This window comes from Ischnura elegans, chromosome 4 (assembly GCF_921293095.1).
Source record: "Ischnura elegans chromosome 4, ioIscEleg1.1, whole genome shotgun sequence".
NCBI lineage: Eukaryota > Metazoa > Arthropoda > Insecta > Odonata > Coenagrionidae > Ischnura > Ischnura elegans.
This window is the reverse complement of record NC_060249.1, coordinates 46,219,756-46,236,913: the sequence shown is the minus strand read 5'-3', so window position 1 is coordinate 46,236,913 and position 17,158 is coordinate 46,219,756. Positions and strand designations below refer to the sequence as shown.

Sequence of the window (17,158 nt, the reverse complement as noted above, 5' to 3'; positions counted from 1 at the left end):
TGAGGACGATAGCTTATGAGAATATGGTTTTTAAATTGTGCTATGTCAAGAAATTGGTAGCCGTTTGTTTAGTTTTAGAGGATTTTTCTTCGCTTCCCAGGAATTTTTCCGTTATATCGCCAGTATAAAATTCGTCCCCTGAGACCCGCATGGTAGCTGGATTTTGATGTAATTTACATGAAATCGTACCGGCATCGACTTTGCTGGAACGAATGATATAAAATAAATGCATATTAAATAATCATTAGCACCATTTCTACGCTTTAAACTGCCTCATCTCCCACCATGGCTTTGGCACACAAAGCCGTGGTAAACCCTGATGGACTTAACTGCGTTATGTAATTATTTACTATTGGTAGAAGTAAAAAATTAATGTGAATAATTTATATGGAAAGATCAAGTATACTGAATAACATCTCGTACTAGAAGAAAGACTTTTTGTCCTATTCAACCCGTTTTTTATTGAAAAGAGATGGAAAATAATTCAGCAGAGCTTTACGTCACGACTTTTCCGTAAATAATTGTTTGAAAATTTCAATGAATACCAGCACCTTCCCTTTTTATATCACTTTATTTTAAATATATATTTGAATTTTATTCCTCCAGTGAAATCCAGGGATTACAGGAGCAAGATTTTCAATCACCGAAAACTAATTTATATAGTTCTTAGGGCGTTTTTCCCATTCTTAAGAGTATGCACCAAATATTGTTTCTTCAGTGGTATCCAAATTTCACCACCAAATCAAAAGATATTTCAACAATCAAGTCGGCTAAAACGTGGGGGAAATCGAAGAGAACAAAGGGATCTCTGTACTCAGTAACTTGAGCACGCGCTAAGAGCTGGTTCTTTAGAATTTTCTCATGTTAGTCGTACTCCACGGCTTTTTTTTTAGAGAAAAATACCCTCTGATAACAAAGGAAATGCCGAAGAGACGGAGTTGGATTACCGATTCAATTACTAAGAGCCCCATTTGTCTCCCACAATGAGAGAAATGCATAAATTGTAAAAAATCGGTTGCATAAAGGAACTTCTTTTCCTGAAACGTCTTGTGCACGGAATACTAAAGAGGTGAATGGATTCATTGCTGAAGCCTTTCTTGCTAACGACTTCATTTTGTCCCTTAATCCTCTTGCACAAAGTCATTGACTCTTTAAGACCTTCCCTAATTGGAGTTTTCACTTATTCAAGGAAATAATATACCTACAAAATATACTCTTGATACTACCGCTGATGGATGTCTGAGGACGTTCAGTTCTTTATGTTTACTTTATCTTCCGTATAAAAAAAATAAGGAAATGTTATCATTTATTTTTTTAAATATTCTGATTCTTCGTTGGTTCATCTCAGACCTCGATGATGCTGTTTAAATAGGTATGGTTTTCAATTAAACTTTCAATATTACAGGTCTGAGACTCAGTATGATTAAGAGAAAATCGTTATGTTCTCGTTAGTAGCAGGTACCTATTCTGGACTAAAGTAAAAATGAAATTTTGTAAGTATCCTCTACTTACGTTTTCTGGGATACTTCATTTGCGCTGTTTCTTCCTGATATATGGTTTAAAGAGGTTTAGGAACACAGCAGTAGTTATATTTATTTTCACGAGATATCTTGAGAAGAAATATCTAAAGCATCAGAAAGTCTTCTCCCTCAATATTATTAGGGAGGAATACAACTTAAATTGTGCTTTTATATATTTAAAGCGTAATTCCAAAGAGTAAGTATTTAGTATTGCTTATAGTTTGCATCGAGTAAAATCCACGCAAGATTATTCCTATGGAAACCTAATTAATTAATTCATTTCGGGGAATAAACATATGTTTCAACCAAAAGTATTTAGATGTATAAGACCATGCTTGCTATGTTACCGGAAGTATGCATTGATCATTTGGTAATCTTTGCATTTGATGTTGTTAAAAGCGTACTACTATGAAGCTCATATGAGGAAAAAACCATGGAAAATCTCATACTTCATTCGTAATGTTAGAACCGAGGAAAATAGAACGCCTCACAAAGAGAAATTATCTTCTTCGTAGTGAAACATGAGAACTCTCACTATTGCCGCTCTAAAAAGCCATTTCTGAGGATAAAATACGAGTCGCTGGGATCCCAAACTTTACTAAGCGAGCAGCTGCTCTTACATAATTAATTCCACAAAGAGCGTCATTCCTTGTTCCCATTGTATACGGCTTCAACGACTTCATTAGTCGTTCATCTGTCCTTTATTTCATGAAGTAACGTGTTCCATCACTAGGGTGCAAAATATTATAGCGAGGGTGAGTCTGAGTACCCCCTGAGGGTATTCTAGGGAGGAGAATTTAAGAGAATGATGCCTGAACTGGAGAGGATTGTATGTTATGAGCTTACAGAATATGACTTCTTTCCTAAAACATGTCCATGATCAGCCTTATAAATGGTATCTGTAAGCATAAATTAGCAGTGATTATGGAGATTAAAATTAACATACGGCTATTTAAAAAGCTCAAACCTAATGCGTGCATTTAAGTAGCAATGTATAAAAAATTCAAGGGATTGGGTGGAAATTTAAGAATAACAATATCACATTACGGTAATAACACTACATACATTGAGCAAAATCCATTCTCTTCTCAGCTTCAAGAATTCAGAATACAGTTGAATTGAATCTTCAAGCAAGGAAAATGAAATATTTTCAGTACTATTTCCCGAGTGAAACTTAGGGAAGGGGATGATTAAATTGAGTACGTCTATGCATAGTGAATATGATAAAATTACAACTTAAAGTTGACAGAAAATATTGCGTCAAATACCCTGACTTTTCTCGACTACTACAATTATGGCTATACGCATTCAAAAAACTGTTAATAAGTCATTCCACTAAAAATCCACCAGAAAATTGGCTAAAATGATCCATTAAGGAACCTATTTCGAGTAAATTGGTTAATTACTATCGTTTTATCGCAAAACGGACACCCCCAATCTTTCTTAAATACTCACGTAGGTTTTCCAAGATTATGCAATGTTATGTAACTGAAATTTTACAAAAGGGTCTTCCCTGTAGACTTCATAAATCCTAAAATAGGTATGAAAGGATAGCAGAAAAATGGTTCATTTAAAATATTGAGAAAGGTGATTATTTAATTATTTATAACATTTTGTATACGTTATTAACAAAATTCAAAATTTCAAATCATTTTTGACGATGTAGCCCTTCAATTATTTGTAATTTGTAGGTACAGCACTCCGAAACGGGGGACAAAATATATGTTAATATTTCATTCAAAGAAGGAAAAAATGGAGTGAGGCCGTTACACTGGCTGTAAGTATACCGGGACCACCCGTGGTGAAAACTTTACGGAGTCACCTGCAATACATAATTTGCAAAAACTCTTTAGACTTAACCCTTATGTGACTTTTCGGGATAACTCACCCACCCCAAATTATGTAAATGTTGTATAGTTTTTTTTATATTTTGTACCATTGATATTTTTTTGTATTTGAGCTCAACCACTTTTTCGTTATTTAGAAATTTTTTAAAACTTCAATTTTTATTGGTGGGGTAAATGAATAACCCCGCACAGCCATAGGCTGGAAGAAAAAAATGTTTGTTACATGAGTGAAGAGATAAAAGTTGAATGCAATGTATTTTACTGTATTGTATCTTCAACAGCGCCAATATTCTACATGATAGCACCTTTCGTTCTTGTTTATTCATAGCATCTAAGCTAATGTGCAGTTACAACAGCAAAATATGAAAGATTTCTGCCAATTCGCATGAAAGTCAATGTGAAAATCTAAATGTAGCCCCGTATAATTGTATTTATAATTTTTACAAAAAAATATGGCATGCCCTGATGACGTTGGACTACTCGTACTTTGAACAGTCTGCCGAGATGGAGTTGGAGAACCTGACCCGGTGGAATTCCCGAGTATCCTTCAAGGAAAATGTGGTATCATTAAAAAATGAGCCACGGTGTTGAATTTCCGGGAGTACTAAAATACAACGTAAAATTTACGAATTAAAAATGGCGTACATGAGATAACCCGCACAGTCGTTCATGTTTTAACAAAAAGTTTTTAGGCACAGTCACGGAAGGGTTTATCACGGCTAGAGAACTCGACCAGAAATCGGTAATGTACCATGCTTTAAAGAAAAATGTAATTATTTTCTAAAATTCAACTGCAATAATTGGCCTCAATGGTGCATTCCATTCTTCTACTGCAACATTATGCTAACTGAAGATCCCGGGTAACTTCACTATAAAATGTCTGAACTTGTCCACCTACTTGGGATTTCCAATGCAATTATTTTGGCCGCGGTTCATAAATCACGAGATAGCGGGTTTATTTTATTCTCATTCGATGTTGTAAGCTAGAATATTCTATGAAATAGCTATTCTAAGGAAAGTTTGATAAACTTAGGGATCATAAAATTTGGAAGTTTACAAAAATTATGATAATAATGCTGAATGGAGAAAACTAAGCCATTAAGACACAAAGATGACAGAAAATTACGACAAACTATGTCCGAGTATGCCCAAAGCAAACCGCCCGTAAGGGGGTAGTAATACTATTGAGGAATACAAATGTAATAACTTGCCTCTTTACGGATACTTATAACGTTTACATAGTACGAAGGATATATAAATACAGTTATAAAGAGATCGTTTAAGCCCGTTGCACCTGTGGCCATAATAACCACTACGTGGCGTTCCAAGTTAACTTATTCCCTTAATCTTTTTTTCACACCAATCCCTAATCAAGTTACGATAAGTCACTGAAAAATTCGTTCACATTTAACAAATACGAACATCACAATATTTAAAGAACAGGATTTCTCCACACAAATCATCAATAAACGATGGAATAACACCATGTTCCCTTACAAAGCCCAGTGTAGACAATAGCCATACTTTTGATTTTGATAATGCTGAAATTTTAGGTTATGAAAATAACAAAAAAATGAATGTTTAAAAATTTGATTATCACTTCTTAAAATTAAAATGAATGCAATAAAATGTTAGAAATAATCAATATCAGTAAAATTTATTTTTAATCCTAATTAATGGTAACCATGATATTTTACCCGCCAGCTACAATTGATAAACAAAGTACAGATAAAGTATTACAAATTCTTGTATTGTGTTCTTAATTTTTTATGATAGCATTCATTTAACATTTTATATTTATTACTGCAAAAAAGAAATTGTAAAAATCGTTCATGTCTTCACGTATTAATTTACTGTAACCATTATTCATGGCCCTGATCAAGATGTAAGAAATACATTGAAACGTCGGCAATCATTTTTGCATTTTATTTCCTTGGCCTATATTCAAAGACTAAATTAATTACTATTTCAATTGAGGTCACGAAAAAAATCAATTTAGCAAAAATACAGGAAACATTATAGAGATAATAATAAATATGGGAGGTGCGGATGCCCTCTCCCAGAAAATGTTTAAGATAAATGGTAGAAAATGGTGAGTTATAACGCTTTCTAATCCTTACACTATTCTACAGGTAGTATTTATCCAATCAAGTGAAATGAATTAAATTTTAAAATTTCTCTGAGTTCTGGGTGGGAGTTTTATCCCCCAAAACACACCCCTCGCTGCGCCAATGCAGAATTTAATAAGTGTTAGAAGAAGAATAAAACCACGCGAGAGCTCATACGTTTCTTCGACATTCCGAAACCTCTCTCTTAACCCGAAACTCCGTGGGTGGGTGAGGAGATTCGCTGAGCGTCGGAAGTGGGAAAGAGGGACGAGCGGAAGGTGGATCCTATCGGTCCCTTCTCACTTCGGACACACCATCGCACTCCCACGATCGCCAACTCCCTCTTTCCCACCTCCTCGCCCGTGCCGAAACACGAAAAAAAAGGAAACCTCCGAAAACCCTTTCTCAAAACCTTTTCATTTCCCTTTCCACCAATACCCAACCACGCCCCATCCACCGGCCCACCTCGTCTCCTCCCTGAGAATCCACCGCCGCATTTTCTTTTATTTTCAATCTCGTCCACGATATCGGGGTGTATCGCAAAGACGTACGTCGGAAGGTGAAATATTGCGATTTTAGGGCAAGGGAGAAAAAGGTGCTCCATCCGCTTGTCCCCTTTCATTCTATTACCGCACCATTCGAAGTAAGGATTTTAATTGATAGAAAGACGTAAATTGTAGATGGCAGAGCATCAGAAAATTAGATCAGCAAAAGTTTATTGCATACGCAACAACTGTTGAAACACCTTCCAGAAAAATCAAATGACAAGTACAATACAACACCATTTCGAAAGCCATTTTATTTCCCCTTGCGTCTTGCGCCTTAATCTTGCGTCACTTAAAGTATATCGAAATTTAGGTTATTCATAGAAGATATTAATAAAGTAAAAGTATTCGCACAATCCTAGTTTCAATGAAACGATTAAAATTTCCTGAGCATAGGAAAATATCCGATCACATCCAAAAGCAGCCCTTCTGCCTGAATTTTAAAATAATAAGCCAGAGAACATGTATTTATCCTTTTCAGCATAATTTTGAATTTTCGAATGCAAAAATCTATTTTTAATTTGAAAAATATGTCCTAGGATCTTCGGACTTAAACGAGCAAGTGTATTTAATTTAGATCGCCGTTTCTTATGCACAGCCAAAGAAATTCACTGACTACTTAGCGCTATCTTAAATTTAAATTGGTGTTACCCGACTACAGCGACTCGGTAGAGGTGTGCTCGAGTAAATTTCTCATCTGTTCACTTAGACGTGCGTATCCCGTCTTGTTGGGTTTTTCATCACCCAGCTACGGTTGCTTGTCCAATCCCACTTTTCTTTTTTAAAATGATATTTAAGCCAAAAATTAAAGACGTTGAAGAAGTTGTTTATAATTACACAATAGACATTTGATGAATTTACGTATTTATGGCAAACTCTTAACTATAACCATTTTACCTCAAAACTTAACCAATAGATACTATTATCCACATAGAAGTTAGTCTCTCCTGTTCATTCCGACGCATAATACCATCAACTTAGTGAAACTCACCACCAAATCTTCCCCACAATTTATCCTCACCCGTTAGGGGCGTATCACGGGACACACGTCGAAAGTGGAGGCAGACACAGAAATATTGCAGCGGCTGATTCAGGGAAAGGGAACGGTGCCTTATCTCCTCCTATCCAGCTGGTGCTGTCCAACCAAAGGGAACCGGGTCCTGGATTTAGATTATCGCCACGACTCGTTCGTTCCATGTGACCTTGTCTATCGCGATATATGTGTTACGAAAGGTAGAGATAAATTTCGCAATATAACGTCATGCTTCAAGGTTGGAATATTTACGAATTAAAGCATGCAATACTGTTTAAAATTTTATCAGATAAGGTAGAAAATAATTCCCGGATACTTGATGTTCGAAATTGCAATCGTTTCTAATATATTTTTTTTCTACAAGAAAACTCCACATTAAACAGCAAAATCAGTGTATCATTACCTACTATGATTAAGTGGAACTAGACAAGACTTGTTAAATCTATTATTAGAAAATCAAGTATTGAAATAAAAAAGGCATCTAACATGCAGAAAACGTTGGTCAATACGCGTCGTTACGGTACGAAATACCGCGAGCAATGTAATCTTTCTGTTTATTGAATGGAATCTTCTTAGTTCCTCGAAGCTTAAACTTAATTGTACCTTGTATTTCTTAAACAGACGTTTCTTTCTCATACAAATGGCACTTATATCATTATGACATTGAAATAAATTGTCATGAGCAAATCTTCGAAATTGAGTCATCATCTCAGACGAAAAGATTTTTAATTAACGTAATTTTAGCACATAAATTAAAAACTGCCTGCGTATGATATTGTGAAATGCCTCCTAACATAGGTGGAAATTCCTATGACCACACCAATTTGGATACATAAAGTGAAATTCCTGCTTACATTTCTGGGTGATAAGAAGTGCATGGGTCATAATTTTGAACTTAAATGCCAATCGTTTACGTCACTATGAAACATGATTTGATTAGGATAAACTGCAGTTTTTGCAATGAACCAATTGTGAATAAACTATAAGTATTAATAATATGCAAGGCCCTTGCATTTCCAAGAAGGATTAAACAAAATGGTCTTCCATAAAAGGTGCTCTCGTTGAGATTGATATTCTGGTAAAACTTTAATTGTACCATATGTCACAGGATGTGGACTTGCATCGGTAAATGTTGATAAATTAATGACGTGATTGAAATTTAAAAAATCTTTCTAAGTGGATTCAACCTCTACCGTTATTTTCAAGGTGTCGTAAAATTTTGAGAGACCTTGACAATGAATGTAATAAGTTGAAACCGCTATAGGTATTTTAGGTTGGCGGATTTAAAATAAAAAAAATAATTTACAAAACTTTTTGATCCATTACTAGAGTGGTTCGTTTATATCTAAATATGGTGTTCCACCAAGAAAAACTAGGAATAGTACGCTATATTTTTATCCTTAAGTTAATAATCCACTCTACTAGGGCCAGATCTGAGCACTATACCAGCGACCTCCCTTTTTTTCTAGCCTTTCCATGTCTCAGCAAAATTTTCTCTCTCCTTGTTCATCTCATGCGTTCCTCAACAACCGTCTCCACGCGAGAAATGTGCGCTCTTTACAACCTAGAGCCATACCGACGGAGATATGAGCCCCACCACCCCAGCCCCCTCCCCCCCCGAGATACTCTAGCAACCCTTTTTAAGAGTCCCCAGCGAGGCGTCTACACAGGCACCCGAGCTCCTCGAAGAAAACCGTTGTCTTTTATAAGTGATGCCCCTCGCTATATGAGTGGAGACCCCCTCCAGAGCCCCTGGAGAGTCATATGTGAGGAAGATTGAGGGGAAAGAGAGAGAGAGAGGTGGAGAGATATATAAGCCATTCCCTGCATACTCATGCATTACTCATAACCATAAATTATGAAGTTATTCACGGTCCTGACAGCACGGAGAGAAAAATACGTGTAGGTATTGCATGTAAAAAGGAATGACGCACTTCGAGGAGAGTCTGCATTACATTTTACAAAATACTAAGTGCTTGGAGAAAGTATTGCGGAATATGGAATAAAATAATATGGAAATATTATAGTCTCTACGTAAAAATTAAAGAAAATTTCAGGCAACCACATTGAAGCGTTTCTCTTACGCCTCGATTGGAAGTCCTTGGGAACACATTGCAATTCTCAATTTTAATTTATTATTTACCCAATTTCGCCCAACTCAGCTTTTACAGATATCCTATATTTTAATATGCTCATATATGTAACTGATTTCACCTAAAAAAATTTCTTAGGTGCTACTTTCACCTAAAAACTTTTATTCGAAGCCCGATTCCCAATTTTCAATATTATTTAAAAATCAACTGTTGTAATAATTTTATGGTGAAATTCAGATTTCAATCTTACTTATGTCAATATCTTATCAAGAAAAAATAAAGTGTAAGAGAAGAAATTAATCCAGCGTGCTGAATAAAAACAATTCATGCAAATAAAATATCGTCAAAAAGGCATTATATTAATTACACATCTTCCAAGCATATATAAATTTATATTAGATTAAAATAGATTAGATTTAGATCCTTGGGAGATGTCTGCTATTTCATTGAAAATAATTTACGTTATTTAAAATAAAATGGCAGACATCTGCTAATTTTTGCAGTGCTTTACACAAAGTAAAATTGCCTCGGAGAAATAATTTCTAAAAGCTAGCGGGGCTCAGCAGCATCCCTGCTTGAGGAAAAAAATCTTAAACAGAAAACTTCTTAAAATATTATCGCTTTGAAACATTTTACGAAAAATTTAAGAGGCATTTTTTGTAGTTTCAAACTAAATATTGTTACTTACGCTTTTTAAGCCTATACAGTATACAGATTTAAAGATTTTACGCCTTATCTTTCGAATATTCTTGCTCATTATTCAATACATTCGGAGCTAAGGTCATTCAATTAGTTAAAAACGCAAAAAACTCAGTCCTCTCCTAAATGAGATAATAGAACTCCAATGAGTTTAATTCAGAACTTGCTTAGACATTTGAAATGCTCGAACAAATAGATAATGCAAGTGCAGGACCCACAATATGTACAGACAATCGCACGTTTTGTCTCGAATTGGAGCATCTTATCCAGCCCCATTAATCTCATCGACGCAAAGGGTCTTCGGAGGCATGAATGAGGCTGCTTCGCTGTTATCAGAAACTTTGAAGAATAAATTTATTTCCCCCGAAGAATCACCTCATCTATTCATGCACAGCTGAATGAACCCCTATTCCTACAGATCTCTAGTTAATTATGCTTTTGGTACTTGAAAAACGGAATCGCAAAAGCAATTACCGGTTACTCATTTTCAGCTCTTCTTCCCTTTTTACCACACACTGAATCAATAAAATCGCAACTTGCAAAGGCGCTGGTCTATAGAGTGTCATTTATCCACCTATCCCGGGATTTGATTTCGGTAAAGCCTATGCAGAATCCAGAAGCAATCCCCGTTGTGAGAGGTGGACGGGGAAAATGAATTGGAAAAACATCCCAGAATGAGTGATAATCCATCGCCTGCGACTAAAAAGCATTAACTTAGATAACTTCGTAACAATATCTGGGTCAAAAAACATAATGATGTAGTGTGATGTAATAATATCACTTCCATTAAAATGGATAAATCGTTAAAATACACGGAAACGACTTCAAAAATGAAAAAAAATACATTTTAATTGGTGAAAAAACTGAGCGGTTTGGAAAAAAACATACAATGGTCCAAATGCAGATCCTGCACTTTACATTACCCAGTAAAATCCGAATATTCAATCGTGGTGAAGCGGAATTTTTACATGTTGAATTAAATACTTCCAATTTTCCAGGATTTCTACGAGATAATGTGGATATGTGAGAAGAAATATATGAATTTTTTCTTGAAAAGTTACCTCAACAAAATATAATAAATAATTTATTGCTAATTGAAAAAATTAATAGCGAAATAAATTAGCGGTTACTCATTTTGAGCTTTTCTCCTCATTTTACCACATACTGAATAAAAAATAATAATTTGGAAGCGCGCTGGCTTAGTAAATTTAAAATTTAACATTCATGAAAATAAAATATATGAGAAACAACCCAAGGGTGGCTATTGCTGTTACGTAAACCCTGCAGCTTCGTACTACAGCATAAATATTTATGACGCTGTGGATGAGGAACAACTCCGAGTCACTGGTGGAGGCATTGGAATAGATAAGTGAGGATACAAACAGATGAATACTTGAAGTTTTCCTCAGCGTGAATATCCTGCTCTTTAGGAGCCACCGATAAAACCGGCAGGGAAAAGATGAGAAGGAAAAAAATATAGCGATGAGAGATTTGAATAAAAAAATAGGAACGCCCTAACACAGATCTTACTATGTTAATTTTATATTAAATTCCAAGGTTCAAGAGTGATAGAGTGGAATTTTTCCGTAATAGAATATATTATTTGCGATTTTCTACGATTTCCAAGGTATAATCGTAGAGTACTGCTAAGTATTTATTTCAATTTGTGAATTTTCGTTTTTGGAAAGTAACTTTAAAGAATGATAATTAATAACGCATTGGTATTTGAAAAATCTAAGTTTGAAATAAATTAGTAGTTACTAATTTTGAGCTATTCTATCTATTTACCACACCCACAATCAAAACATTATTATTTGGAAGCGCACAGGTATAGTCACTTTATGATTAAAAATTCACAAAAATGCTAATACGAGAAAACACCCCAACGGCAGCTACTGCTGATTAGTAAACTCTGTTACTTCGTCCTTCAGCATAAATATTTACGCTGCTGTAGGAGAATGACTACTCCGACTATCTGATGGAGGCGTTAGAATAGTGACCTGAGTCAACTTTTTGTGGACAGATGTAGTGGAACAGCATAACTAAAGATCAACGAAGATATCGTATTGCCCACAATATTATTAACAGAGTACCACATATGTTTCAATAATTATACAAACATCATCAGGTACAAACAGAATCTAAAAAACTTCCAATTTCAACATATATATATTTTCCCACAGGTATTTTGAAGGCATATATATTTATACGAGTATTACATATACATAACTATATAAGTATATTCGTCGGAAATGGAAATTTTTGTTAGTTTCGGTTAGTACCCAATGATGATTACATAGAAATTGATACATGTAGTACTCTGTTAATAAAATTGTGGGCAATACGATATCTTTCTTAATACGTTCAAGGGGACTGCATAGAGGAGGCCCAATTCCTTCCCATAGAAGTCTATTTCTGTTGCTACTTCGGTTGCATTTTAATCGGTTTAAAAAAATATCCACGACACGGTGATGAGTGCAATGCAATAAAATTTTTTCCAATATTTTGCTGGACACTTTTTGTAATTGCGAGGAGCTTTTATGCATTCGATGGATCACATCATCATATATATAAATTTTGGTTAAAACCACAAATTATACCTAATTTCCCCAATTACCTCAATTTGTTCGTCGGCGACGCAAATAGTGACTTTTGTGAACTCATTTAAATGCGCGGTCGTTGTCAACACATTCATAGGCCGACTTAAAGATCCTCGTCAGTAATATGTGTGTCTCCGTTGATCTTTAGGGAAGCGAGGATGCACACAGGCGAATTCTTGAAGTTTTATTCCGCGTGCAGTGCCTACTCTTGAGAAGCCACCAATAAAACCAGCAGGGAAAAGAGGAGAGGGAGAGGAATATTGAGATGAGAGCAGGAAAGCTTGAAAATACGCTTCCTGATCTCAATGCCATCCTTCTCAGGTCGTCTGGCTGTGATTTTTATGGAGCGTTTCATTCATGCGGGATGGAATAGCGTTGGGGGCGCCAATATAGATGCCAAAGATTATCGATGGGAAAGGATGAAGCATCTGTCTTGTATCCCTTAAGTGGACCAATATATTTTCCCGGCAAGAAGATCTAGAGCACCAAATCCTCTGCCTCCCAAGTTCCTCGTAAGCTTGCAAAATGGGATTCGAATATCCCGTGAGAGGATTTGATAAATTGCAGTACCAAGGCAATTGTTCTGAATTATTATTGGAGAGCCAAAGGGAATTTATCTAACCTGAAAATATTACATGCCAAAATTTCTTTCGTAAAACATTCGATGCGTTCAAAAATCACGCGAAAGAATTCATATAACTGGGCTACCTTAAACATCCTCGAATATCAATTGCATTAAAGAACAGTTGAGCTATACTTATTGCCATGATCGGCGGAACAAGCAATTTGGTAAAGAATTTGTAAATTGATGTTAATAAGAAGGTACTTATCTCAGAGAAGAAATACATGGTTTTGTTTTGGAAAAGTTTGAAAATTTATTATTCTACATACATTTAGTGGTCCGTTTGATCATTATTATTCTACCAATACGCATACATCAAATTGCGTAAAAGAGGGAGAACTAAACTTGTAGCCGTTATCGGTGGCAAAATTATTTTGATATTGAGTAAGTAAATCGATTGTAAGAGAAGGTTTATATACGATTAAACTGTATTAAAGCCTTATTTACTCATATCTCGGATTAAAATGTATGAATATGTCGTAGAATATAGAAAATGTTCAAAATTTATCATTCTACATCCATATGGTGTTCCGTTTGATAGTCATTATTCCACAAGAAATGTGTACAGGAATTTTTTTTGAAGACGCAATGCAGGATTGTCATTAGCGCACTAGAGACATGAGTGACGTTCATTTAGAAAGCAATCAGGTGGCTCCAAGCATATACTGGAATTTAGCGATAAGGCCTTCCTACACTCGTCCATTCGAAACCTTTGTGTTTCTGGTTTGATATTACAATTCATACTTAAAATGTTGAACCATTCCTATAAAAGTATATGCATAATTTTAACTGCTTCAAAAATGAGAAATGCCACTCGATCTATTATTAACGAGTACTAATTGAAATACTAAATTGGTTTAAGTCATAAATATTTCTTTTGATGTCATAGGTATGGATTTGTTGAGAAGTGGGTCACGAACTCACTACGTGTAATTAAAACTAACTTATTTCAGTCTGTTCTTCGAATACCCTTTTTTCAGGCCATATGAGCATCAAAAGTAGTTTCAAATTTGATATTTTAACAGAAAATATACAGCTATCGCGCGCTCTTCCTTCCTATCATTCGCTCGCTTGATATAACATCGGCACTGTTTGTGGACCTGTTATTCCGCAAATGAAACTCAACCGTTTCCGGCTAATTAACCTCGGCAGGGTCATCTTTTGACCACCTGTCTCCTAATGAACTAAATAATTACGTATTATTTGTTCGCACAATAGCCAACCTGGACAAACAAATGTAAACAACTAAAACTTGCTCCATCACCGGCAGCATACTTTTTCCAAAAATGAAGGTAATTAAGGATATATTATTTTATGTCCAAATTTCCATGGAATAAAGAGCATGGTTTTCCTCAACTTCATGTTTATTTTGATGTTTCCTCACGGAAAAGAATCAATGCCCTTTTTACTGACCTAGTTTTAGATAAAAAAAAAATTTCTTTGAATATAAAAACCAACACCTGCATTCACATGCTCAATTTACAGATATATAAATAAAAAAGGCACGATTCATATCCAAGTAGAGCCCACAGTAATGAGATACATGACAACCTTTTGAAATGTAGTCACGTGATAAGTAGGTAATCATGCTGTAACATAACCCAATACTGAGTTTTATCATGTGGAAAGTCAAGGTGAGTTCATTTCACTAAAATATATTTTGGAAAATTCTGGACGCAGAGCACTTTGAACTTAAAAAACGTACACTCAGTAATCCTTTACTCAAAGGCATGTAACTGATATCTATTATAGGATGATGTGTTGATTTGGGGGAATAGAGTTGTGGTATTCGGATGAACTCTCTTTAAATTACGAAAGGACAATTGCGATCCAAGTACTTTTTTTAAACTCGTCTGCATTTCCCTTGATAATAATGGAAAACCAGGGAAAGTAACGGGGATTTCAAGCGAAATATATGTTGTATTATAAAAATAAGAAAAACAGGTTTTACCGTGGGAAATTTTTGTGGGTCAAAATCATGAGAATGTTTTTGGGCAAGAAAATTCTAGCCGCAAAATTATTTTTGGTTCTATTGAGCTGAATCTTATTTTTCTTTTTTCTCCCAGCATATCCAGGATACTCCATGTGGGCAATAGTCATCATCGCCCTCCTGCTGAGTCCTGAGCTCCTCGCCTACCGTGGACAACATCTCCTACGAGAACAGCAGATCCACACGTGACCACGAGGACTTAATACGGACAAGATGGCGCAGAGCGCAACGACGCGTGGGAAGGCTCTCATCGTAAGGATCGCGGTGGACAGCCCACTTGGTGACGGGGAGAACGTACCGGAGTGCAGCCAGTGAAAGAAAGAAAAGCGTGAAAGAGAGCGCAGTGCTTCTTTTGTTTAAGGAGAGACATTAACCACCCGATTGCTTTCATTATTCTTCGTGCCCTTGGTGTGATTCAACCCTATAACTCCCCTTAAAAAAAGTATGGCGAAGGATTTGTTTGTGAAGTGAGCGGTGTTAGGTATTTTACCGTGGAAGAAGTGGTGACGCAGTTTAAAAGTGTTCGCGATCGCCAATGCGTGGACAGTGATTTGAACTCCAGTAAACAAGGCGGCACTGTGTGATCTTAGTGACCATGTGCCAGTACCAGGCTCTCCGATAAGCACTGGATATTTTCGAGAAAAGGACATTACCTACTACCTGTCTTGAAAATTACTGGTGTAGTTTTCCTGAGTGAAATTGTGGCGGTGGTTGCGAGTGCATGTGAAAAAGCAATGAGCGTATCTAAAAATGCGCCTTTTGCGTAAGATAACATGGGACAGGATGATGAAAAAACCGGTGATTGTGATCGAAAAATCTTGCTATGAAAATTACTTTGCAGACGTTGATTAAGAGGGTCATTTCCTCATAAAAGGAGATATGGTTCGAGAGCGACGGGCCCATTGGTTTTTGGGTTAAAAATGGCTGGTCGCTGTTTATAACGTGATTTATCTGAAAGTGCTATCTAGTCTTTAAGAAGTGTAACTGCACACTAATATGCACGTAAGTCTGTGGAATTTTTTGTATGTTTCTTCACGATCTATCGTTTTTAAAAAAACTTTTCAGTGTTGAAAGTTCATTTTGCGGGATGTTTTCCCGAAGAAAAACAGTTATCTAATGATTTACAAGCGTGCGAGGGGTTCAAAGTAAGAGGAATAATATCATTAAAGAAGACAACGATGTGAAAGGTTTAGCAGAAGTGTAAAGTCTCTCTACAGCTATTAAAGCGGGAAACTTTACCGGGGAAAATTACCACTCCTGACTGTGAAAGTGAATTGGAACACGTTGAACTCTTTAGTATGGTGTTTGTCTCTCAATCAATATTGAATAGAGAGCATGGATTCGTTTGTTTTTTTTTACATCTACTAATTGTCGTAATGAGCGTCTTTACCGACGATAAGTGGAGCTTTGTCATTACGAGTGTATTACGCAGGGCATGCCAGGTATGCACACTAAAAATGACCTTTTTACGGAGTGAAGGCGATGAAATGTTTTTGAAAGCATAAATAACGAAGTGAAAAAATTAAAGTAAAAAATTCAGAGCTCATTACCATCTAAATAATTACACGGAAAGCCATCCGGACGCGAAAGTGATTATATAATTCTGAGTGTTGTTATATCACCCAATGTTTGTGTTACCTCTTAATATATTCTCCCTTCTGCATGTCAAAGAATGGGCATTTCTGTTTTTCCATAAAAGTTGAGACGAATGAAGAGTGAATATTTCACATGAAAACATGGTGAATAAGAAAACTTATGTACAGATGATTGAATAAAGGAAGCTAGCTTTAAAGAACCTTTTTCATTGCCCTTCATATTAAACGGTTAATAAATGAATAAATTACCAAAAATTATTTCATCACCAACGAAAGTGTAAAATTCGGGGCCTTCACTTTACGAAACAGTCGACAGTTAGGAAAAGAAGTATGCAAAACCAATAATTGATTAACTGCAATATAATGATATCTTAGATAATATATTTCAAAATATTAAGTTGCAGTAAATTTAACTACACTCACAGATGCCGATCTAAATGTTCACTCTTTTGCAAAATGATTTAATAGTATCCACCAATGTCTATTCAAATGAGGAGCATTCCTTA

At 35.7% G+C, this 17,158-nt stretch overlaps 1 protein-coding gene across 1 annotated transcript in view; it reads left to right on the top strand.

Annotated features, from left to right (window-relative positions):
- The window catches only part of LOC124157393, a 238,791-nt gene extending 221,942 nt beyond the window's left edge, over nucleotides 1-16,849 (top strand). The window contains exon 6 of the mRNA XM_046532070.1: nucleotides 15,134-16,849. Within this exon, the coding sequence (XP_046388026.1) occupies nucleotides 15,134-15,246 (113 nt within the window). The 3' untranslated portion in view covers nucleotides 15,247-16,849. The remainder of the gene's footprint in view (nucleotides 1-15,133) is intronic.
- The last annotated feature ends 309 nt before the right edge of the window (nucleotides 16,850-17,158 follow it).